The 23416-nt window shown below is 51.3% G+C and overlaps 3 protein-coding genes across 9 annotated transcripts in view; 2 read left to right on the top strand and 1 right to left on the bottom strand.

Moving 5' to 3' along the window:
* Nucleotides 1-22: 22 nt before the first annotated feature.
* On the bottom strand, nt 23-5878 carry LOC105489590 (mitochondrial ribosomal protein L2). 3 transcript variants are annotated; one of them, XM_024795297.2, is made up of 7 exons: nt 5751-5878; nt 3533-3701; nt 2109-2247; nt 1883-1998; nt 1699-1809; nt 1344-1417; nt 23-274 (listed from the first exon to the last, which is right to left on the bottom strand). In XM_024795297.2, exons 1-7 carry the CDS (start codon nt 5787-5789, stop codon nt 62-64), a joined length of 861 nt encoding a protein of 286 aa, XP_024651065.1. In that variant the 5' UTR covers nt 5790-5878; the 3' UTR covers nt 23-61. The 3 variants fall into 3 exon arrangements, with proteins under 3 accessions (XP_024651065.1, XP_011752804.1, XP_011752805.1); XM_011754502.3 differs by lacking the exon at nt 5751-5878 and adding an exon at nt 4770-4910; XM_011754503.3 differs by lacking the exons at nt 1344-1417; nt 5751-5878 and adding an exon at nt 4770-4910.
* LOC105489591 (kinesin light chain 4) lies at nt 5091-21273 on the top strand. Of its 4 annotated transcripts, none has more exons than XM_011754504.3 (16): nt 5091-5182; nt 6791-7073; nt 8354-8584; nt 11066-11147; nt 12066-12285; nt 12753-12840; nt 16460-16561; nt 16801-16974; nt 17366-17465; nt 17658-17710; nt 17943-18013; nt 18235-18343; nt 18911-19051; nt 19310-19425; nt 20085-20148; nt 20801-21273. In XM_011754504.3, the coding sequence occupies exons 2-16, from the start codon at nt 6816-6818 to the stop codon at nt 20849-20851; spliced, it is 1860 nt and encodes a 619-aa protein (XP_011752806.1). In that variant the 5' UTR covers nt 5091-5182; nt 6791-6815; the 3' UTR covers nt 20852-21273. The 4 variants fall into 4 exon arrangements, with proteins under 4 accessions (XP_011752806.1, XP_011752807.1, XP_011752808.1 ...); XM_011754505.3 differs by lacking the exon at nt 5091-5182 and adding an exon at nt 5900-6088; XM_011754506.3 differs by lacking the exons at nt 5091-5182; nt 20085-20148; nt 20801-21273 and having other exon boundaries at nt 5900-7073; nt 19283-19419.
* Nucleotides 21274-22516: 1243 nt separating this feature from the next.
* The window catches only part of LOC105489582 (protein tyrosine kinase 7 (inactive)), an 83936-nt gene continuing 83036 nt past the window's right edge, over nt 22517-23416 (top strand). Inside the window, exon 1 of one of the 2 annotated variants that reach the window (XM_011754479.3) lies at nt 22517-22760. In XM_011754479.3, coding sequence (XP_011752781.1) covers nt 22682-22760 — 79 coding nt within the window. In that variant the 5' untranslated portion in view covers nt 22517-22681. The remainder of the gene's footprint in view (nt 22761-23416) is intronic. The other variant, XM_071097024.1, reaches the window with a different exon arrangement.

The raw sequence follows: 23416 nt of genomic DNA, 5'->3' as shown, positions 1-23416 counted from the left end.
CCCGCAAAAAACCAGTAACAGATTACAAGAGGGGGAGGCATTTTATTAGAGTACAGGGATATCAGCTTTGGGCAGCAGCAGAAGGCAGCTTCACGTAACTCTTCATAGGGGGTAGTGGCCGAATCTTTCGGCCAGCCCAGCCTCCCTTGCGGTGCCATCGCCCACTGTTAGGCCTCTTGCCCAGCCAGCGGTTGCGACCTGCCTTGCCAATGACCCGTTTGTTATGATCAACGTTGGATACTCGGCCTACTGTTGCTATGCACGTTTCCAGCACCTGACAGAGAAAACAGATGGAGATTCTATACAATGTGGGGGAAAGAGCTTGACAGTGTTGACAGCAAAACCCTTGGGGGGCTTCTTAGACTCAAGGAGAGGAGAGAGGAAAAAGGAAAAGCACAAGATGGTTGAAGCTAAGTGAAGGTCCTACAGTAGGAACTAGGTAGTTGAAAACAAAGAGCTGGGCGCAAGGACTCAGGCCGGTAATCCCAGCACTTTGGGAGGCCGGGGCTGGAGGATCACTTGAGCTCAGAAGTTCGAGACCAGCCTGGGCAACATAATGAGACCCCCATCTCTACAAAAATAAAAAATATTAGCCAGGGCCAGGTGCAGTGGGTCACACCTGTAATTCCAGCACTTCGGAAGCCTAGGCAGGCAGATAGCTTGAGCTCAGGAGTTTGAGACCAGCCTGGCCAACATGGTGATACCTTGCCTCTACAAAAATACGAAAATTAGCCTGGTATAGTGGCGTGCGCCTGTAGTCCCAGCTACTTGGGGGGCTGAGGCAGAATTGCTTGAACCCAGGAGTTTGAGGCTACAGTGAGCTGACTGTGCCACTGCACTCAAGCAATAGAGACCCTGTCTCAAAAAAAATTAGGGTCGGGCACAGTGGCTCACTCCTGTAATCTCAACACTTTGGGAGGCCAAGGCGGGCGGATTACGAGGTAAGGAGTTCGAGACCAGCCTGGCCAACGTGGTGAAACCCTATCTCTACTAAAACACAAAAATTAGCCAGCTGTGGTGGTGCATGCCTGCAATCCCAGCTACTCAGGAGGCTGAGGCAGGAGAACTGCTTGAACCTGGGAGGTGGAGGTTGCAGTAAGCCAAGATCGTGCCACTGCACTCCAGCCTGGGCGACAGAGCAAGACTCTGTCTCGAAAAAAAAAAAATTACTTATGGTGCCAATCCGACAAAGCACACCTAAGTCATGTGGCAGAAAAGGACAGCCTTAGCTCAAGGCAGTTCCTTGCATCATAAAACACCTGGGACCTACCTACCCCAGACAGGAAAGTTATATTCCAAAAATTCCTCCTTTGCTGACCCCTCCCAGCCATACCCATACACACCTGCATCTGCCTCTTAGACGGCAGCTGGATAATGGCTGTGCCATTCACCTTCCGCAGTAGCACACCACACGTCCCTGGGGAAAGAAGCTGATCTGCCACCCTCCACAAAATGGGTGGGTGCAGAGGAATTTACACAGGGGCCACATCCCACATGCTGCCCTTGCTTTGCTCTTTAGGAACAGATATACAAAGAAGGATGCATGCTACATTTTAGGTCAAAACACATGCATATCTTCATCCTCATGTTTCTTGTTTTTTCCTTAATTTTCTCTGCCAGTACCAGATGTGGAACCATGGGTTCAGACTCTCCTTGCCTTTCCAAACTATAGGACCCAGGCAACTCCTTTCCCCATACCTGCAGCTCGGATATATTGGGCACCCCGGCCTGGCTCACTTTCCACGTTGTTGATGAGGGTCCCCACAGGCAGAGCCCCAAGAGGATGCGCATCCCCTTCCCGAGCAGCAACTAAAAGACAGGATTTCATTAGCTCTAGAACCTTTGCTGCCTCCAGCCCACACATCTGGTAGCCATCTCTCACCTGCCATTCTGCCTATGTGGTTAGAGTTCAAGACTGTATCTCCAGCCTGCATGTTTTCTGTGGCGATGATCCAGCGTTTCCGGCTGCCCCCAGCAACCAGAGCTATGTCTGCTGACCTGATCAGGGTGAGGGACAGGTAAGCAGACCATCTAGGCAGCCCTACATCTCCTGAGAAGCTATGCAGTTATTCAGACCATTCCATCATCATCCCACATCCCAAACTTGCCTACAGGGATCATAGCGGACTTGGATAACCTTCTCCTCAAAGGGTCCTGACTTGGTCTCCTCAGGCCGGAAACGCAGAAAATCAATCATGCGATAACGTTGCTTGTGGCCCCCACCAATACCATGCACCCGGATTCGGCCTGTGGTTTAGGACAGTTGGGGGATATGATTCAGGTGAGAGTAGTTCAGTTTCCAGCACTGGGACCTGGCCCATTCTCTGCCAGAGAGCACTGCTTACAGAGAATGATCAAAATTTGCACAGCACACTGGAGTAAGGAGGGTCAACACCAACATGAAGCTAAGTGAAAAAACATTACTGAAATTGTATAAAACTTCCAGATAAAATATTTTCAAATTACTGAAATCAATAAGTTTACTAGAGTCATGTAAATCATACTCAAATAATTTCAACTGTTATTTTTTGTGCATGTGACAGGGTATCACTCTGTTGCCCAGGTTGGATCCTGACCTCAAGTGATCCTCCCGCCTTGGCCTTCTAAAGTGTTGGGATTAAAGGCAGGAGCAACCACACCCAGCCTGTTATAAATATACACATTTTTTGAGACGAGTCTTGCTCTGTTACCCAGGCTGGAATACAATGGCGTGATCTCGGCTCACTGCAACCTCCACCTCCTGGGTTCAAGTGATTCTCCTGCCTCAGCCTCCTGCGTAGCTGGGATTACAGGTGCCTGCCACCACACCTGGTTAATCTTATTTTTTTTCAGTCAGAGTCTTGCTCTGCTGCCCAGGCTAGAGTGCAATGGCGCGATCCTGGCTCACTGCAGGCTCCACCTCCCAGGCTCAAGTGATTCTCATGCCTCAGCTTCCTAAGTAGCTGGGATTACAGGACTGCACCACTACACCTGGCTAATTTTTATATTTTTAGTAGAGATGGGGTTTCACCATGTTGGTCGGGCTGGTCTTGAATTCCTGGCCTCAAGTGATCTGCCTGCCTTGGACTCTCAAAGTGTTGGGATTATAGGTGTGAGCCACTGCACCTGGCCAATTTTTATAGTTTTAGTAGAGACGAGGTTTTGCCATGTTGGCCAGCCTGGTCTCAAACTTGTGATCTCAGGTGATCTGCCCACCTCAGCCTCCCTAAGTGCTGGGATTACAGGCATGAGCAACCTTACCCAGTCTGTTATAAATTTTCGAAGGGTGTGAAGGAAAATGTCATGGCACATCCTGTGTATGGCCCATTTTCTTCAATTACCCAAAATATCTTTAGAAGTACAGACCAATTACCTTTTGCTTTGTATTCTACTCTCTGGTTCCTGTGCACATACTACATGCAAAAGGAGCCAAATAAGTGCTTTTTAATTACATTCCTCTGCCTTACAAGGTACAAGTGTGTCAATATACAGATCTAGGGTCTTAACATGTTTTTCCCTTTGATTGCTTAAATCCCCTTGTCCTTGCTCCCACCTGTGTGGTCTCGGCCCCCAGACTTCCTCATCTTCACCGGTGCAATGGTGTACTTGGTACGACTCTTCCAGGACACAAAGTTGGCATTAAGGGCCACAGAAGTAAGGATTGGGCGGCAGGGGAGCAACATCAAGGCAGAGGGCTGTTGGAGGAGGGCATTGTTCATCATCTGGGGATAAAAAGACATCTCTTTCATTTGAAAGCTAGTTGAAGGCAAAGCATCAGAGAACCAAGTCGGAGGGCACTGATCAATTTTAGCTTGCAGCCCACTTCCTCCTGGATGTATCCCAAACCAGCTATCCAAAAACTCCACCCTTCACAGCTTGCCCAATAATGTTCTCCCCATGATCATCTCCTTCCAAATTTGGCCCAGAACTCTCCATCTCCAGGAATCTGTTTTTACCTAAACAATTCCCTTCTCCATAGCTGGTAACTTCCATACATCCATGTATCACCATCAGTGCCAATTCCTTTTGCCCTCTGCATTATGTTGCTGGGAATTATTCACATACGAATGGAGGGGAGGGGTCATTTCACTCTTGTTCCTTGCTGTATTCCCAGCATTTCAGAGTAGGTTGATTTGGATTTGAATTTTAAACATGCATCTGTCAAACTCTACCATAAGCAGCTTGAGAGCTCCAGAGGAGCAAGACTTACTTCTCTTTTGCGTGACTCACCAGTCACCCACCCACTAGGACCTCAGGATACCTTCCCCTGAGGCCACTGTTCTTTGTATCTTGCCCTGCATTCTCTAATATCAGCAGTAACTCATCCTTGTAGGTATCGTATCGTAATGGTTAAGAGCACTGGCTCTGAAAGACAGATTGCTTAGCTCTGATAGTTGTGTGTGTGACCTTGGACTCCTTATCATTTTCCTCATCTACAAAATGGGAATAGTAACTGCCTTATAGAGTATTTGAAAGGAGTTCATTTATTTGAAACGTCTATTACCTATACCTGGCTTATCATAGGCACTCGATAAACGTTAGTTATTACCGAAACCTGTATAACCGGTGATCTGTAAAGCACTTTCACCTTAAGTATCTCGTCTGAAGAATTTCGCCCTATGAGATAGCAACACTTGTGGAGGAAAAAGCTGAGGCTGAGTGTGCCTTATCCATGGTCATGGACCTGCGTGACTCCTGACCAGACTTGCAACCCCCGCCTCGCATCCCCGCAGACCCCATCTCCGGTAGCCCGAATGGAAGCAGCCTTCTTCCCGGGTAAGATGGATTACCTGGGCGGCGGGGAACAGACTCGCGGCAGGGGTGGCGACGGTCGGGGGCGCCAGGCTCAGAGAGCGCAGAGCGCGGGTCAGTGCCCACAGGGCCATCCGGCTATCCAGGGCTCAGCACGCCACCCTTACTTTTAGCCAAGCTGCTCGGCGCTCCTAGATGACGTTGACTGTCCGGCGCCGTCGCTCCGCAAAACGTAAACGGAGGCGGGCAGAAAACTGGAGCCCAAGCAGGATACACACCTCCTTTCCTACCTGAACGCGGTGAGAGCCAATCCGCGGGCAGCTCTAATGTCCCGTGACTAGGAAACAGGCCCCGCCCCCAGACCCGTCAAAACAATTGCCTCGAGCGGCAGCCATCATGGATTTAAAGGGGCAGTACCGGCAAGAGCGGCAGCCAGACCGGCAGATTGCAGGTGAGTCTTTGAGGGTACCTCTGAGGCTGAAGGTTAAGGTCTCTGCCATCTCTTATTCTCGCACTCCCAGAAAGATAAACAGACCCCCTCCAACCAATCTTACAAAACTCCAGGCTCAAAAACTCCGCCCTTCGCGATTCTTCCCCGCCCCTCGGCGTCCAGACAGACAGATAGCCGGCCTGCCCCGCCCCCTGCGCCACCAACTGATTCAGTGACCTCGGGGTCGTTAGGCCTCCAGGTCCTCGCTGGAGCTGCGGACCTCGGTCGTCCATCCACACCTCCCCCCTACCGCCCCCGCCCATCTCATTCTCCCAACCCTGGGCCCCAGGGCAGGTCGACAGCCCGAGGCACTCCTCTACTGCGTTTCCAGGCCGTGGAGACCCTCCTTGTGACCCGGCAGCCGTTCAGCAGACCTCCCATTCTTCCCTGCATCATCGGGCATTAGGGGGGCACCCTACGGTGATACCTCTCAGAGCCTGTTTGTAGGTGACCGTGACAGAGACAAAGCCATTGAAGTGACTGGGTGTGGAGTGACCAGGTGTTCCTCCCTCCCCTTTCCCAGACATGCCTCTTGCTGTAGGTCTCTGATTAAGTCTCTCTCTCTCATATTCCTGGGAGACAGTAGCTCCCCAGGCCGGCGATGAGGGAGGCTGGCTTGGGGAAGAAGAAGGGAATTGGGCGTCTTTAAAGACCTGTAGGCAGAGGGAGTGAGGGAGGGAGGCTGTTTGTCCTGGGTGGGGCTCTGTGCCAGGTCCTCTGGGTAGCTGTGAAGTGGTGAGAGAAGGGGTGGGAACGCTGGACTTCTGGACTTTGGGCAGGGCAGATCCTTCTGATTCTCTGGCTGCTGAACATTTCTTCCGGGCTCCGGCCTGAGTGCCACAGCCAGGGCCTCTGCTCTGTACACAGGTAAGAAGACTTCAAAGATGAGAAACAAGACCCTTCTGAGGAAGCGGGAACACAGTCTGGGTCCTGGGGGGTGGGAAGTATGGGTTGAAGGTAAGTAGGAAAAGATGTAGGACTGACCAGGTTTGGAGGTGCTGGGCTTAGTTCTGCAGGTGATGCAGCCTGAAGACCTTGAGCTTTCTGGGACCCTCTAATGTGGATCCTGCAAGGAAGGCTCCTGTTTTCTTCTTTTCCCTTTCTTCCCTGATTTAACTTTGCAGAGATTCCTTCTCTTTTTTCTAGATCCTTGCATTATTTTCTGCATAATCCCACTTTAGCCCTGTGCCCTTTGAAGCTCTCCCTCAGATCCTCTGTGATCTCCATAGTGCTGTCTCTCATCCCTGGATAACTTTTCCTAACTCAGGCTCTAACTGCTTTTCTGTTCTCTTCCTAAGTCCTGAATCCTTCTGCTAGTTCTAAGCACCTTTGCTCCTACTATAGTCTTTCTTTATTTAAGTCAATTCATCTCCCTCTCACTTTGCCTACAACCTTAACTTTGAGTTTAGTGATCTGGGCTCCCTGCCTGCTGGTCACTCTCTCTCTCTAACTAAGCCACAGGGTCACTCTTACTTTTGTCCCTCACTTGGATTCCCACCACCCTCTGAGAAAGTTCTCAGCTTCTCTGTCTCATCTTTACGCCAGCCGAACTCTGTTGTTTCTCCCTAGACCGGGCAAGGTCCCCCAGGCCAGGATGTCAGGCCTGGTGTTGGGGCAGCGGGATGAGCCTGCAGGCCACCGGCTCAGCCAAGAGGAGATCCTGGGGAGCACACGGCTGGTCAGCCAAGGGCTAGAGGCCCTGCACAGTGAACACCAGGCCGTGCTGCAAAGCCTGTCCCAGACCATTGAGTGTCTGCAGCAGGGAGGCCATGAGGAAGGGCTGGTGCATGAGAAGGCCCGGCAGCTTCGCCGTTCTATGGAAAACATTGAGCTCGGGCTGAGTGAGGCCCAGGTGAGAGGGCAAAGGTGGTGCCAAGTGGTCCAGGGTGGATGGAGGAGCAGGTACCTGATTGAAGGTTTGGGGTTGCTTGGGATCACCTCACTCTAGACGTTTGCATCCATTCATTAAATATGTATTAAGTCACTACTATGTGCCAGAATGCTTTTGGTCACTGAAGAAATACATCATTGAACAAAATTGTAAAAATCTTTGCCATCTTGGAGCTTACCTTCTAGCTGGGGAAGACAGACAATACCTAAATAAATAATGATTTGGTATGCCAGAATGATAATTGCTAAGGATAAAAGGACCAAAATAAAGCAGGGAAGGAAACTAGGGACTGTGGAGAGAGGGTATAATTTTAGATAGGGTGGTCAAAAAAGGTCACCCTTTTTTGAAAAGGTGATATTTTGGCAAAGATGTGAAGGTGAGGGGAATGAGTCATGCCTATTAAACAGGGGAAGGGCGTCCTAGTCAGAGAGAGCAGCAAGTGCAGAGACTCTGAACGGAAGTCTGCCTGGTGAGGTCAGTGAACAGCAAGGGGCCAGTATGGCTGCAGTAGAGTGAATGAGGGGAGGGAGATGGATCAAGTGGAACTTGTAGGCCATCCCGAGGACTTTTATTTTACTTTTTTTTTTGAGATGGAGTCTTGCACTGTTGCCCAGGCTGGAATGTAGTGGCACCATCCTGGCTTACTGCAACCTCTGTCTGCCAGGTTCAAGCGATTCTCCTGCCTCAGCCTCCTGAGTAGCTGGGACTACAGGCGCGCACCACCACACCCGGCTAATTTTTGTATTTTTAGTAGAGATGGTGTTTCACCATGTTGGCCAGGCTGGTTTTGAACTCCTGACCTCATGATCTACCCGCCTTGGCCTCCCAAAATGCTGGGATTACAGGCGTGAGCCACTGTGCCTGACCCTGATTTTACTTTGAGTGAGATGGAAACTATTGGAATGTTTTTAGAAGAGGAGTGATGTGGTCTAACTTGGCATCATCTGGTTGCTGGGTTACGAATAGACAGTAGGAGAACAAGGGCAGCAACAAGGAGGCCAGTGAGGAAGTTATTGTAGTAATTTGGGTAGGAATTGATAGTGGCTTGGCCCAGGGTGACGGCAGTGGAGGTGGTGGGAAATTGGATTCAGGATGTTTTGAAGGTAGTGCCACTGCTACACCCCCACCTTCTGGCTCCTTTGTGCACCTGCCAGTCTTGCTACGTCCCAGTAGGCTCCCCTTCCACCTGTTCCTGAATACTCCCACCCAGAATCTAGAGCTCAGGGGATATGCCCATCTAGGTGATGCTGGCTCTAGCCAGCCACCTGAGCACAGTGGAGTCGGAGAAACAGAAGCTGCGGGCTCAGGTGCGGCGGCTATGCCAGGAGAACCAGTGGCTGCGGGACGAGCTGGCTGGCACCCAGCAGCGGCTACAGCGCAGTGAACAGGCTGTGGCTCAGCTGGAGGAGGAAAAGAAGCACCTGGAGTTCCTGGGGCAGCTGCGACAGTATGATGAGGATGGACACACCACGGTGAGTGTTCGCAGGCGAGACTGGCTAAGGGGTGGGCAGCCAGGAGTTACCACAGACATGGGGGAAATTGCCCCATCATCCTCAGGGTCCATTAGCTCTACCCAAACTGCTCTTACCTGAAAGAATTCCTTTTTCAGCCCTGACACCAGCTCCTGGTGACAGCAAGGGGAAAAACTATATTCAGCTAATTCAGTCAACATGTAATGAGATGCCTCCTATGTACCAGGCGTTGTGCACTGCACTGGTGAGTGGGGCACACACAGTTCCTGCTCTCACAATTACAAGCTTGACAAATAGATAGACAAACACCTGGACAATTCCAATCCAGAATCCTGCGTGCTACAATTAGGGAAAGCATAGCCCAGTTGAGCATGACCCTCCTAAAATTTGCTTTCAAAATGTGTGAATTTTTTTTTTTTTTGAGACGGAGTTTCATACTTGTTGCCTAGGCTGGAGTGCAATGGTGCAATCTTGGGTCATGGCAGCCGCTGCCTCTCAGGTGCAAGCAATTCTCCTGCTTCAGCCTCCCAAGCAGCTGGAATTGCAGGCGCCTGCCACCACACCTGGCTAATTTTTGTAGTTTTACTAGAGATGGGGTTTCACCATGTTGGCCAGGCTGGTTTTGAACTCCTGACCTCTGGTTATCTGCCCGCCTGGGCCTCCCAAAGTGCTGGGATTACAGGTGTGAACTACCATGCCTCACCCAAAATGTGTGATATTTAACCCTCATTCAACAGAGTGCAGTGATGCCATCTCAGCTCACTGCAACCTCCGCCTCTGGCGTTCAAGCAATTCTCGTGCCTTAGCCAGCCAAGCAGCTAGGATTACAGGCATCTGCCACCACACCCAACTAATTTTTGTATTTTTAGTAGAGACGGAGAGTTTTGCCATGTTGGCCAGGCTGGTCTCATTCTCCTAGCCTCAAGTGATCTGCCTGCCTCAGCCTCCCAAAATGCTGGGATTACAGGTGTGAGTCACCGTGCCTGGCTGAGAGTGTGTTTTCTTCAGATGTATCTGTAGGGAACAAGTCTTATCCATGAGAACACATATGTGACAAAATACAAAGCAGCAAGTGCTCAGTGCTGGATGAGTGGTTCAGTCAGTGTGGGAAGAATTTCACGGAGATATGTCTCTGAGAGCTGGAATGGTCTAAGAAGAATTCATGGAGGAAGCAGGGAGCCTGGGCAACATAGTGAGACCCCGTCTCCACAAAAATTTAAAAAATTAGCCTGATGTGGTTGTGTGCACCTGTAGTGTCAGCTATTCGGGAGGCTGAGGTGGGAGGATCGCTTGAGCCCAGGAGGTAGAAGCTGCAGTGAGCTGTGATTGTACCACTGCATTCTAGCCTGGGCTGTTGCCAGACCAGAGACTCTGTCTCAAAAAACTAACAAAAAAATTGAGGGAGCAGGGTACAGGGATGGGTAGGATATAGGTTGGATTTCCCATTTCAGTGGGTTAGGATCCATCCCATTCGAGATGGATTTTGAAATTTCATGATGAGGAAGAGGAAGGAGCTTTTTAGACTGGAGTGCAGGGTGTCATGGATAAGGCTTACAGCCTGGAAAAGCTGGTCTCTCTCAGGGAAAGTGAGTAGATGGATTGCACAGGACACATTGGTGAAGCTGGGTAGGAAGGTTGGTGTTTGGATGAGGCTGCAGTTCCTGATGGGGAAAAGCAGATTTTCCTGGTGCAGAATAGGTTAGACTGTGAGGGAGGGTTATGCAGTAAGTCCAGAATGAGCTGTGCAGATGATGGGCACCAGGCTGAGCTAGACACTTTTTGGGTACATGTCAATAAGATCGGACATACTCCCTTCCCTCAAGAGAGACAGGACAGACATATAATCAACATAAACACACAGAGATCAGCATAGGGCCATAATTACAAGAGTTAAGGAGAGATTGAGGGTGGTTAGAAAGGAAACTTTTTTTAATCTTTTTTTTTCTTTTTTTTTTTTTGTTTTGGGACGGAGTTTCGCTCTTGTTGCCCAGGCTGGAGTGCAATGGCGCGATCTCAGCTCACTGCAACCTCTGCCTCCCAGGTGCAAGCGATTCTCCTGCCTCAGCCTCACGAGTAGCTAGGATTACAGACATGCGCTACCACGCCTGGCTAATTTTGTATTTTTAGTAGAGATGGGTTTCTCCATGTTGGTCAGGATGGTCTTGAACTCCTGACCTCAGGTGATCCGCCCACCTCGGCCTCCCAAAGTGTTGGAATTACAGACGTTAGCCACCACACCCGGCCAGGAAGGAAACTTTCTGTATGAGAAGGAGGGGGAAGTTTTGTCCAAAGCATCTCTGGCTGTTACAAACCAGAGGCCTGGGCTTGGTTGGGCCAGTTGCTAGCCTTTCCGGGGCAGAGACAGGAACAACAGTCTTCTCCTATGCCCCATCTGTCTGTGATTTCATGGCTTAGAGGGGTCACTGAGGAGGCTACTAGGTAGGGATATCTTGGCCCTTAATGTTGCTTCTTCCCTTCCAGGAGGAGAAAGAAGGCGATGCCACCAAGGATTCCCTGGATGACCTCTTCCCTAATGAGGAGGAAGAGGACCCCAGCAATGGCTGTGAGTCTGCCTCGGGAATGGGATGGTGAAAAGGGGCAGCAGGAGGCTGGCCCTAGCTGTGGCCCACCCTGTACACAGGACACTCACCATCTGGAAATAGGTTATCCACTTTTTCTGGAGACAGGGCAGGGGCTGGGCTAGTACTTCGATTTCCTCAGCCTCTCCACTGAACAAACATGTATTAAACACTGAGTATGTGCCAGGTACTGTGCTAGGCACTAGGAGTACTGAGATGGAAATGGCATAGGTCTTACCAGTAAGGAGTTCACAGTCTAGTGGGAGAATAAACCTGAGATGGGGAGACCATGAGCCCCTCAAGGGAAAGAACCAGGTTTTTTTTTTTTTTTTTTTTTTTTTTTGAGACAGTCTCAATCTGTCTCCCAGGCTAGAGTGCAGTGGGCCAATCTCGGCTCACTACAACCTCCGCCTCCTGGATTCAAGTGATTCTCCTGCCTCAGCCTCCCGAGTAGCTGAAACTACAGGTGTCCACCACCACACCCGGCTAATTTTTGTATTTTTAGTAGAGACAGGGTTTCACCATATTGGCCAGGCTGGTCTCGAACTCCTGACCTCATGATCCACCTGCCTCGGCCTCCCAAAGTGCTGGGATTACAGGCGTGAGCCACTGCACCTGGCCAGAACCAGGTCTTTCTTACCTTTGTACTCCCGGGACATCCCTTGGTTCATATTTATTAAATAAATGTTTGTTGAATGAATGAATTACTGGGTGAATAACTGAGGTTGTGATGGGCACAGGTCAAGGGAGTGAATAAAAGAATAGTGCTTGAGGCAGGTCTAATATTGAGAGCCCATGTTGGGGCAGGCATAGGTATGGAACAAGACGTGCAATGGGGAATGGAAGGGCAGACAGCAAAGGAGAGAGGAAGAGTCCTTTGTTTATTTTCTGTGATGGTTTAGTGTCCCGTGGTCAAGGTACTGCAGCAGCTCAGCAGGGTGGATATGAGATCCCAGCAAGGTTGCGGACGTTGCACAACCTGGTGATCCAGTACGCAGCCCAAGGTCGCTATGAGGTGGCCGTGCCACTCTGTAAGCAGGCACTGGAGGACCTGGAGCGCACATCAGGCCGTGGCCACCCTGATGTTGCCACCATGCTCAACATACTTGCTTTGGTGTATCGGTGAGGACTTCCCTCCTCCAGTGCCCAGATCTTCCCCTACATTCCCACCTTGGTCCTCCTTTGGCTTTCATTTTTCCTCTTTACAGGGTACCTCTCCTGCCTGTTGGGCCTCCCAGATACACCCCACTCGGGTGCTTCTTAATGTGCCAGAACTCTCCCTTTTCCCATACCTAAGCATTTGCTCATTCTTTGGGATCACTGTTCCTCTAATCTCTTTTGGGGTGTGCTCTCTCCCTCTCTTCCCCCTGTCCTCTCACTTCCTATAACTTGTGGCCTCCTCTTGCGATGGCAGTGCCCTGCATTCTGGTATGTCAGTGAAGCCCCCTTACTGTCCACACCAGGCTTCCTGTCTCCTCATGGAGGTCCCCAGCCCTTAAATGTACTCAGTCCTCCCAAAGGGAAAGAGGGAAGAAGAAGGCTTGCAGGCAGAGTTCAGGGTAACTCCTGTCACTTTTGTCTTCTTCCAGGGACCAGAATAAGTATAAGGAAGCTGCCCACCTGCTGAATGATGCCCTCAGCATCCGGGAGAGCACCCTGGGCCCTGATCATCCTGCTGTCAGTATTCCTTGCCCTCCCTGCCCCACACTCCACACCCCACACCCCATACCATTGCTGTTTTGGCCTCTCTAAGCTCATCCATCTGCTGCCCTCAGTCCACTCACTAAGGGTGCTGAGAAGGGAGGAGTAAGAAGTCCTTTCTTCCAGGCACTGTCCAGTGATCCTAGTGCTTAATTCTCTGAGACTCAGTGACTCCTTTTTATAATGAGTATTTTGCTTGAACTTAATTCATAGATAAGTCATAGGTAAATCCATATATGATTTCTAAAAAAGTTAATATGCTACTTTAGTAAATATAAAAGAAAAAAAGTAATTTATAAGAACAATATATACAATGTAATATAATAAGATAAAAATACAAAACAACAGTAACTGTATCGAGTACAACTTTGTTAAAAGAAATAGCAAAGTGGCCTGGGCGCAGTGGCTCACGCCTGTAATCCCAACACTTTGGGAGGCTGAGGCAGGTAGATCACAGGGTCAGGAGTTTGAGACCTGCCTGACCAACATGGTGAAACCCAGTCTCTACTAAAAGTACAAAAATTAGTCGGGTGTGGTGCCACATGCCTGTAATCACAGCTACTTGGGTGGCTGAGGCAGGAGAATCACCCAGGAGGTGAAGGTTGCAGTGAGCTGAGATCTCGCCATTGCACTCCAGCCTGGGCAACGGGGCGAGACCCCATCTCAAAAAAAAAAAAAAAAAAAAAAATTGCAAAGTGGTCTGATATATAATGAATGATTCTGGATTTAGAAGACCAGTAAGCCATTCCATACGAGAAGTACTAGAAAAATGAGACAGCGGCTGGGTTCAGTGGCTCATGTCATGCATGTGATCCCAGCACTTTGGGAGGCCAAGGCAGGAGATCACTTGAGGCCAAGTGTGGGAGACTAACCTGGGCAACATAGCGAGGCCCTGTCTCTACAAAAATTTAAAAATTTACTGGGCACCGTGGCGTGCACCTGTAGTCCCAGCTACTTGGGAGTCTAGGGTGGAAGGATCGCTTGAGTTCAGGAGTTTGAGGTTACAGTGAGCTATGATCATGCCACTGCACTCCAGTCTGTATAGCAGAGTGAGCACCTGTCTCTTTAAAAAAACACTGAAAATATAGGTGGACACTTTATTAAAGTACAGTATTATAAGAAATCACAAGGGTTGGGCACGGTGGCTCACGCCTGTAATCCCAGCACTTTGGGAGGCCAAGACAGGCGAATCACGAGGTCAGGAGTTCAAGACCATCCTGACATTGTGAAACCCCGTGTCTACTAAAAATACAAAAATTAGCTGGGCGTGGTGGCGGGCGCTTGTAATCCCAGCTACTCAGGAGGCTGAGGCAGGAGAATCTCTTGAAACCAGAAGGCGGAGGTTGCAGTGAGGGGAGATCGAGATTGAGATCATGCCACTGCACTCCAGCCTGGGCAACAAGAGTGAAACTCTGTCTCAAAAAAAAGAAATGACAGACCAGATTTATTTGTGTGTAAGAGAAAGAGACTGGGCACAGTGGCTCGTGCCTGTAATTCCAGCACTTTGGGAGGCCAAGGCAGGTGGATCACCTGAGGTCAGGAGTTTCAGACCAGCCTGGCCAACATGGTGAAACCCCATCTCTACTAAAAAAAAATATATAAAATTAGCCGGGCATGGTGGCATATGCCTGTAATCCCAACTATTTGGAGGCTGAGGCAGGAGAATCATTTGAATCTGGGGGGTGGAGGTTACAGTGAGCCAAGATCACACCATTGCACTCCAGCCTGCGCAACACAGCAAGACTCCATCTCAACAAAATAAAAAGCAGCCCAGTGCTGTGGCTCACTCCTGTAATTCCGGCACTTTGGGAGACCAAGGTGGTCGGATCACCTGAGGTCAGGAATTTGAAACCAGCCTGACCAACAAGGTGAAACCCTTTCTCTACTAATAATACAAAAATTAGCCAGGTGTGGCAGCATGCACCTGTAGTCCCAGCTACTCGGGAGGCTGAGACAGGAGAATTGCTTGAACCTAGGAGGCTGAGGTTGCAGTGAGCCAAGATCATGCCACTGCACTTCAGCCTGGGTGATGGGGCGAGACTTTCTCTCAAAATAAATAAATAAATAAATAAGTACAAATAAATAAAAGGAAAGAGAGAAACAACCTTAAGTAGGGATATCGGCCGGGCGCAGTGGCTCATGCCTATAATCCCAGCACTTTGGGAGGCCGAGTTGGGCGGATCACAGGGTCAGGAGATCGAGACCATCCTAGCTAACATGGTGAAACCCTGTCTCTACCAAAAATGCAAAAAATTAGCCAGATGTGGCGGCGTGTGCCTGTAGTCCCAACCACTCGGGAGGCTGAGGCAAGAGAATGGCGTGAACCCGGGAGGCGGAGCTTGCAGTGAGCCGAGATTACACCACTGCACTCCAGCCTCGGCGACAGAGCAAGACTCTGTCTCCAAAAAAATAAAAAAGAAAGAAAAAAAAAAGGTAGGGATATCACACCAAAGCAAATGATAGAGTTGTCAATGTACAGAAAATGAAAAATGAAAAGTTTTTTTTGTTTTGTTTTTTGAGACAGAGTCTCATGGTATCACCCAGCCTAGAGTACAGTGGTACAATCTCGGTTCACTGCAACCTCTGCCTCCCAGGCTTAAGTGATCCTCCTGCCTTAGCCTCCCAAGTAGCTAGGATTACAGGTGCATGCTACTGTAATTTTTGTATTTTAGTAGAGATGGGTTTTCACCATGTTGGCCAGGCTGCTCGTGAACTCCTGACCTCAAGTGATCCACCTACCTCGGCCTTCCAAAGTTCTGGGATTACAGGTGTGAGCCACCGCACCCAGCTGAAAAGTTATTTATTTTTTGTTGAGATGGAATTTCACTCTTGTTGCCAGGTTAGGGTGCAACATGGCATGATCTTGGCTTACTACAACCTCTACCTCCCGGGTTCAAGCAATTCTCCTGCCTCAGCCTCCCAAGTAGCTGGGATTACAGATATGTGCTACCACGCCTGGCTAATTTTGTATTTTTAGTAGAGACAGGGTTTCTCCATGTTGGTCAGGCTGGTCTTGAACTCCTGACCTCAGGTGATCTGCCCTCCTCTGCCTCCCAAAGTGCTGAGATTACAGGCATGAGCCGCTGAGTCCGGCCAAAAAGTTATTTTTGAACGTGATCTGTGTGAAAATAATTCCCTATGGTATGACATATGATATGCAGGGATGATGTATCTCAGAAATCATCCTCCTGTCTTGATATCCCATCAAATATCAATGCTTACATTTAGTGTTTGGATGTCCGGCAGGACATTCAAAAGTTGGCAGAGCTGTCTCACACATGCAGAACATCTATAACGTTCTTGCCTCCTCAAAGGTAATCATCATGGCAACTAAAAAAAAGGAAAAAAAACAACAAAAAAAAACCACCTCCAGAAATTTCTTAAAATCCCCTAGAGGGCGATACTATCCCTTAGCCTCAGAGCCATCCTGTTCAGCGGTTTCCCCTCCCTTCAGCCCCTGGCTGCAGGGTAGTAGAGTCTTTGTCTCTTAGAGTTGTGCAGTGATTGTGGGGCCCTGCTGGGAGGTGGGGAACCTCAGATTCCCATAGGTCATTTGCAACCCAAATGTCTGATGGGGACCGGCCTGTCTTCATAGGTGGCTGCCACACTCAACAATTTGGCTGTGCTCTATGGCAAAAGGGGCAAATACAAGGAGGCAGAGCCTCTGTGCCAGCGGGCACTGGAGATTCGAGAAAAGGTACCCATGCCCTCTCTCCCTTCTTCCCTTGTTGCTGTTACCCTTCTCTACATGGCTTCTCTGGTCTAACACTCCTCTTTCACTTTTTTTTTTCTCACCCCCATCTCTGCCTTGTTCTCTCTTCCTTCATTCCCATTCCTCTGCTTTCCACATGTGTGTGCCTACACGCAAGCAGACACATGTGCTTGTGCACACACACGTAATCATAGCCATTTATCCACTCCTTTGTTCCCTTTCAGGTCCTGGGCACTAATCACCCAGATGTGGCAAAGCAGCTGAACAACCTGGCCCTCTTGTGCCAAAACCAGGGCAAGTATGAGGCTGTGGAACGCTACTACCAGCGAGCACTGGCCATCTACGAGGGGCAGCTGGGGCCAGACAACCCTAATGTAGCCCGGACCAAGAACAACCTGGTATGGGAGGAGGGGACAAAGTAGGTGGAATGAACGGGAAGGAGAGGCCACCTGGGTCCTAGAGTTAGGAAGCATCACAATCTGGCACACTGCTCTCATCAAGTTTGTGCCCATTTCTGGGGCTGCCTTTGCGGATGAAGGATCTGCTTCGTTCTGGTTATAGAAGCTCCACAGCTTCTTGAGAGTGGGCTGGGAATACCCTGACCCTGCACCTGGAGAAGGAGGTGTGAGAAAGATCTCTGGGGAAAGTCACAGAGACACCGAGAAGTGGAACTCCCTGAGCCTGGTGAAGACGTTGTCTGGAAAAAAAAAAAGAAAAAAAGAAAAAAAAAAAGAAGACCTTGCCTCCCTCCATGTTTTGTTCCTGTATTTTTGCCTTTCTGTCTTCTAGGCTTCCTGTTACCTGAAACAGGGCAAATATGCTGAGGCTGAGACACTATACAAAGAGATCCTGACCCGTGCCCATGTGCAGGAGTTTGGGTCTGTGGATGGTGAGTGGTGAGGGCTTGGGGAAGGGGCTGTGGGAAAGAAAAGAAATGCAGACCAAAGGTCGGGGGTTAGGCCACAGTGGTTCCCAGGGGGAGCCAGACCCCTTCAGTCCAGCCTGTCAGCCTCTGGGTCCTGGCTCTCCGACACTGTCTAGCTCCGATCTCTAACCTCCCCACCCCGTGTATCACCCCCAGATGACCACAAGCCCATCTGGATGCATGCAGAGGAGCGGGAGGAAATGATCAAAGTGAGTAGGGGGAAGGGGGGCCAGCCTGGGGAGCTCAAGGCTACCAGGGTCTCTGTCTTACTCCTTCCATTAGCCCAACTCACACTTCCCACCCCAGCACCAGCCCCAGATGCATGGTGTCCTCCCCAGCCCAGCCTGCACCCTAGCCCCATGCCACCGTGCATCCCAGCATCTCTGTATTCTTATCTTTGGCTCTCCCTGCCCTTCTCTCTGGCCTCTCTCTGTCCTGCAGAGCCGGCACCATGAGGGTGGCACACCCTATGCTGAGTATGGAGGCTGGTACAAGGCCTGCAAAGTGAGCAGGTGAGCTGCCAGTGAAAAGCCAGCTTGGCCTCCGATGCCCTCCATCCAGGCTCCCGGCCTCCCAGACCTTTTCCCTTCCTCCCGTAGACTTTCCCTGAGCTTTAGCTCTGTTCCCTCTCCTATTTTCTTATTTTTTTTTTCCTCTTGTCTTGCTTGGAAGACAAATGTTTTCTTTTCTGAACCCATTCTCTCTTCCTTCTCTGGTCTGTTTCTCACCACAGCCCCACCGTGAACACTACTCTGAGAAACCTGGGAGCTCTGTATAGGCGCCAGGGAAAGCTGGAGGCTGCTGAGACCCTGGAGGAATGTGCCCAGCGGTCCCGGAGACAGGTCAGAAGCCCAGAGGGGAAGGAGGTCCTTGAGGGAAGGGCCCTGGGGATGAGAGACTGCTGAGGTTTCTTGGGAGTCTCCTAAGAATAAGCGGAAAGGCTGATGAGGCCAGGAGGGAGAGGAAAGTGAGGCAGTGTTGTGATTGTGGTTGTTTTTAAGCATGTTCTTACCCCCTACCTGCACTTTGTGGTCAGGACTCTAATTTCAAGATTCACTAAATGGGGATATGAAGGAGAAACCCTGCCCTTTCATAAGGAGGGGCCTGGGTGGTGTGGGTGAGAGGAGTGAGGTGGGGGAGAGCCTAAGTCAAGAATTTCTCAGATTGTGGGTCTCAATAGTAGGTTGTGAAATCAATTCAGTGTGGGCTATGGGGCTAAAAATATATACAGATCTATATATAGCAATGCATTGCAAATAGAAAAGGTGAGTATTGTTCCAGTAGGCATATACTGAGACATCACAAGGAAAAATGTTTTCCTTGCAGTGGCTGATGGTGAAAAAAATTTGAAAGCCCCATCCTGAGGAGTTAAGGAGTGGGAAGTCCCAGGTCCTTCCTTTTCCTTCCAGGGCACTGACCCTATCAGTCAGACCAAGGTGGCAGAGCTGCTTGGGGAGAGTGATGGTAGAAGGACGTCCCAGGAGGGCCCTGGGGACAGTGTGAAATTCGAGGGAGGTGAAGATGCTTCTGTGGCTGTGGAATGGTCCGGGGTAAGTCTGATCACTGCCTTTTCATCTCTCCTGCCCACTCCTGCTGGTGGTGGTGAGAGGCTCTTGGCTATGCTGTCCCAGTCTAGGTAGTGTATCCCTTCAGGGGTATCTCTGGGAGCAAGCTTTTGACCCGACTTTTATTTTCAGTCACTGGGCCTTGGGGGTGGGGGATGTGTGCAGAATAAATGCTGGGACTAGACTCAGAAACCCATCTGTGTGGGATCCCTGTAGCTTTCATAGCTCACCCCTTTCTGCCAGGATGGCAGTGGGACCCTGCAGAGGAGTGGATCTCTGGGCAAGATCCGGGATGTGCTCCGCAGAAGCAGTGAAATCCTGGTGAGGAAGCTCCAGGGGACTGAGCCTCGGCCTTCCAGGTACACATGGAAGTCAAGATATGGTAAAGTGGCTGGGTGCTGTGGCTCAAGCCTGTAATCCCAGCACTTTGGGAGGCCGAGGCGGGTGGATCACCGGAGGTCAGGAGTTCGAGACCAGCCTGGCCAACAAGGTGAAACCTCATCTCTCCTAAAAATACAAAAATTAGCCGGGCGTGCTGGTGGGTGCCTGTAATCTCAGCTACTTGGGAGGCTGAGGCAGAACAATTGCTGGAACCTGGGAGGTGGCGGTTGCAGTGAGCTGAGATCATGCCATTGTACTCCATCCCAGGCGACAAAAGTGAAACTCTGTCTCAAAAAAAAGAAAAGAAAAAAAAAAGATATGGTAAAGCAGGCAAGTAAAGTAAGCCCTTGCCTCCAACTCCTCTTGGCCCCTGATCTCTGGAGAGGTATCTTGGAGAGAAACAGGGAGGAAGTCAATGGGACAGCCATGGAGAGAGAGTTTGGGTAGAATGGGTGCCCCAACTTGGGAGATGAAGGTAGCTGAGATACTGGTTCCTGAGGCAGATAAGAAAAGTTGGGGGAGGGGATAGAGGGGAGGCAGTGATTTGATTTTGTGTGGCAGTGCTCAAGAGGCCCACAGCTTTAAGGCCACTCAGGAGGAAGAGAGGAGGCCTCATTTCTTCCATTTTCCATTGCAGCAGCAACATGAAGCGAGCAGCCTCCTTGAACTATCTGAACCAACCTAGTGCAGCACCCCTCCAGGTGAGAGCAGTGCTTGTGAGCATATTGGTGGGTGATGAAAAAAGAACAGCCAGTGAGCAAGCCCAGTGGAGTAAGGGAAGTGGGGAGAGGAGTCATCTGGGATAATGATGAGCCAGGGGATTGCAGTTATTAAGGAATCAGGCAGATAGTTTGTGGTGAGTGATGACCACCAAGGGACAGTTTCAGGCCAGACATAGTAGCCAATAAGTTAATAAGGAGGGAAATAGGAATATTCTTTAAACTGGTACTTTGGAATTATGAATAATTTAAGAATTATTTGGAGATACTCATTTTTTCATCCTGCAGCTACCTTCATAGTAGATGAGAATGGAAAAAGAAAAGCATTAAATAATCCCCATCTGAGAAAACAGTAATGATATTTTAATGGCAAATGACTTCTTATATGAACACACTCAGAGTATATGCCAGTATTCATGTGGTTCTTCCAGAGAGCTTCTCCACCAGATTGTGGCCTTCTGGAAAACCCTAGCAGAGGCTAAACAAAGTCCCAGGTCCAGAGATAGACTGGTCCAGAGATGGATGTGATCCTAGGTCCAGAGATACACTGTGGCCATTGGATGGATGGACTCCAGGAGACAGTCTTTGGGAGGCTGAGGTCCCTGAGCTGATGAGGTAGTGTTGTCTGTTTCAGGTCTCCCGGGGCCTCAGTGCCAGCTCCATGGACCTCTCTTCAAGCAGCTGACATTCAACCCAGTCCCCAGGTCTGCTGGGTCCCCCTACCCCTATAGCCCTCACAGCATTCCCCATTGCTCCTGGCTCTTCCCCACCCCTAGGTGGGACAGTGAAGGGGAGCAGTTTAACCAGAAGATTGCTGCTGCCCTTAGGGTTTCAGCTCCCTCCTCAGGAATCCCTCTTAGGAAGGACCCTCAGGACACCCTCTCCGCACCCTGTGGTCCTCTAGAGTAGCTAGCTCTGAGGCCCCCAAGGTGGGTACAAAGCAGGTATGGCCCTCAGAGATGCAGCCTGCTGCTGGCTTTTCAGTCAGAGGGTTGAGGGCTGGCCAGCCAAGCTGCCTTGCCTTGGCCGCTCTTATTCCCTCCCTCTGCTGTCTCACTTCAGGTCCATGTATTTCACTTTTCTTAAATAAAAGAATCAGGTAACCTTTCTGCGACTTGAGTCCTGATTGAAGAGGGTATGAAGCAGGGCTTGTGTTGGGGCCCTTCACAGAGGGTGAGGTGCAGTGATGGATGGGGCAGCAGGAGGAGTGTTGATTCTTGGATCTCTCTTCTCTTCCTCCCCTTGTTTGTATCATCTCCAGCAGGGCCTGTAGGAAGGCATCTGGGGGATGGGGAAGAAGGAGGCCCACAACCCAAGGAAAAGGTGCTGTGGACTGGGTTGTCAGGGACATGTGGTGGCCATGTGGCAGGACCCTGGAGTCCTGGCGCCACTTCTCCTGGCTGTGAGGCCCTCTGTGGCTGCCATTCGTTCTCCCAGCTGCTTGGGGGAAGGGAGGACTAAGCAGGCCTGGGGGGCCCTCCGGAGCCAGAGGGGAGACAAGGCACTATCCATCCCCTCTCAGCATATCTTGGAGGCCTGAGCAGCAGCTGGGGCCCATCTTCTAAAGCTTGACTCCTCCTGACCCGCCTCCTACACCCCTTGCTGCTTTCACAACAAAGAAAGAATGTGGGGGTGGTGGCGCGGGGGGTGGGGGGTGCCTGGAACAAGGGTTGTGCTGGGCCTCCCCACAGCTGGAGACTTGGCCATACCCTGACACAGCCCAGACTGCCTGGAGATGGACTTGGGATGAATTTGTCAGTTTAGCAGCCTTCAGCCTGGCTTTCAGAACCCAGCGTGTTTCTACCTTTGGGTTCAGATTGGTCTAGAGCCAAACCAGACCCCAGTCATGCACCTTTCAGCCCCTCTCCGGGCTACACAGCATCTTCAGGTTATTCTGCTGGGGGACATTAAGGACACCGTGCTGTTCTGGGTCTGCCTGTAAGATTTTGGGTTGCTGAAGAGTGGGTGGGGCCCACCTCTTCCGCTGCCCCCACTTGGAGAATTCTGGGGGAACTGTTGGCCAGAGCCTCCAGGTATGCACAGAATGGGCCATTCTCCCCAGGGTCCACGGCATCTCACAAGTCACTTAGGTTCTCCCGGATCCCTGCAGAGTCAGTGGTAGGTACAGCAAACACTCCCCTACCCCTCTCAGGTCCCCTGCGCTCTCCTGAGCCTTGCTCTCTCTGTTCTCCATCCCTCTCCAGACCCCTCCCCCTACTGAGCTCCTCCCCGTCTCGGCGAGGAGGGGGCGTCGAGGGGGCGGGGCGCCGTGCGGGGGCCGGAGGGGAGGGGGCGTCGTGGGGCGGGGCTTGGCGGCGGCAGCGGCGGCGGCGCGCGAGGACTCCGAGGTACCGGGCGCGCGCGGCTCCGGCTCGGGACGCCTCGGGGTCGGGCTCCGGCTGCGGCTGCTGCTGCGGCGCCCGCGCTCCGGTGCGCTCTGTCTTCTGTGCCCGCCGCGGAGCGCAGTCTGCGCACCCGCTGTGCGCCCTCAGCTCCTTTTCCCGAGCCGGCCGCGATGGGAGCTACACGGGGATCCCTGGCCAGACCCCGCCGGTTGCCTCTGCTCAGCGTCCTGCTGCTGCCGCTGCTGGGCGGTGAGTCCCCGAGAGCTGAGGGCGCAGAGCTTGGGAAGCGCGGGAGTGCCCGTGGGCAAAAAGCTGCACCTGGGGAGGTGGGTATGGGCGGCTGGAGCGGCCCTGGAGTGGTGAAGAGGCTCGCTGGGGGTGCAGGCTCGCGGCGGAAGGGCGCAAGGAACCCAGGGGCCGGGAGGCTGACGAAGCCTCCAGGGACTCGGTCAGGTCCCCCTCCCACCCGCGCCGCGGGGACGCATTTCCAGCCTCACTGAGTTTTTGTGGTCTGAGCCGAGAGTTTGCTCGAGAACTGCCGAGAGTTGCCGGCTCTCGGGCCCAGATGGGGAGTTTCTTGTCGGGGGAGAAAAGACCACCCGCACCCCCCGTGGGGGGTGCGAAGGGGAAAAGGGAGCCCCCCACCCCACCCGGCAGGGTCAGCCCAGGTAAGAGTGGCCAGTTTGGGGCCCGATGCCGGACAGACCTGCGGCGCGCAAAGCGCGGAGCTTTGTTACCTACGCTGACCCGACGCTCCCGGCTTCCCTCCTCCAAGTTCCTGGGCAAAGCCGGGACCCCAGATGGCCCTGCGGGTGAGGGCGGAAGAAGGGAAGAATTAGGGGCCGCCCCATGGCTTCTAGTTACTGGTCTGGAACCCTGCGCCCTCTCCGTGCCAGGGCCGAATC

The sequence above is a fragment of the Macaca nemestrina genome, chromosome 5 (assembly GCF_043159975.1).
Source record: "Macaca nemestrina isolate mMacNem1 chromosome 5, mMacNem.hap1, whole genome shotgun sequence".
NCBI lineage: Eukaryota > Metazoa > Chordata > Mammalia > Primates > Cercopithecidae > Macaca > Macaca nemestrina.
This window is presented reverse-complemented; position numbering and strand designations above follow the sequence as displayed.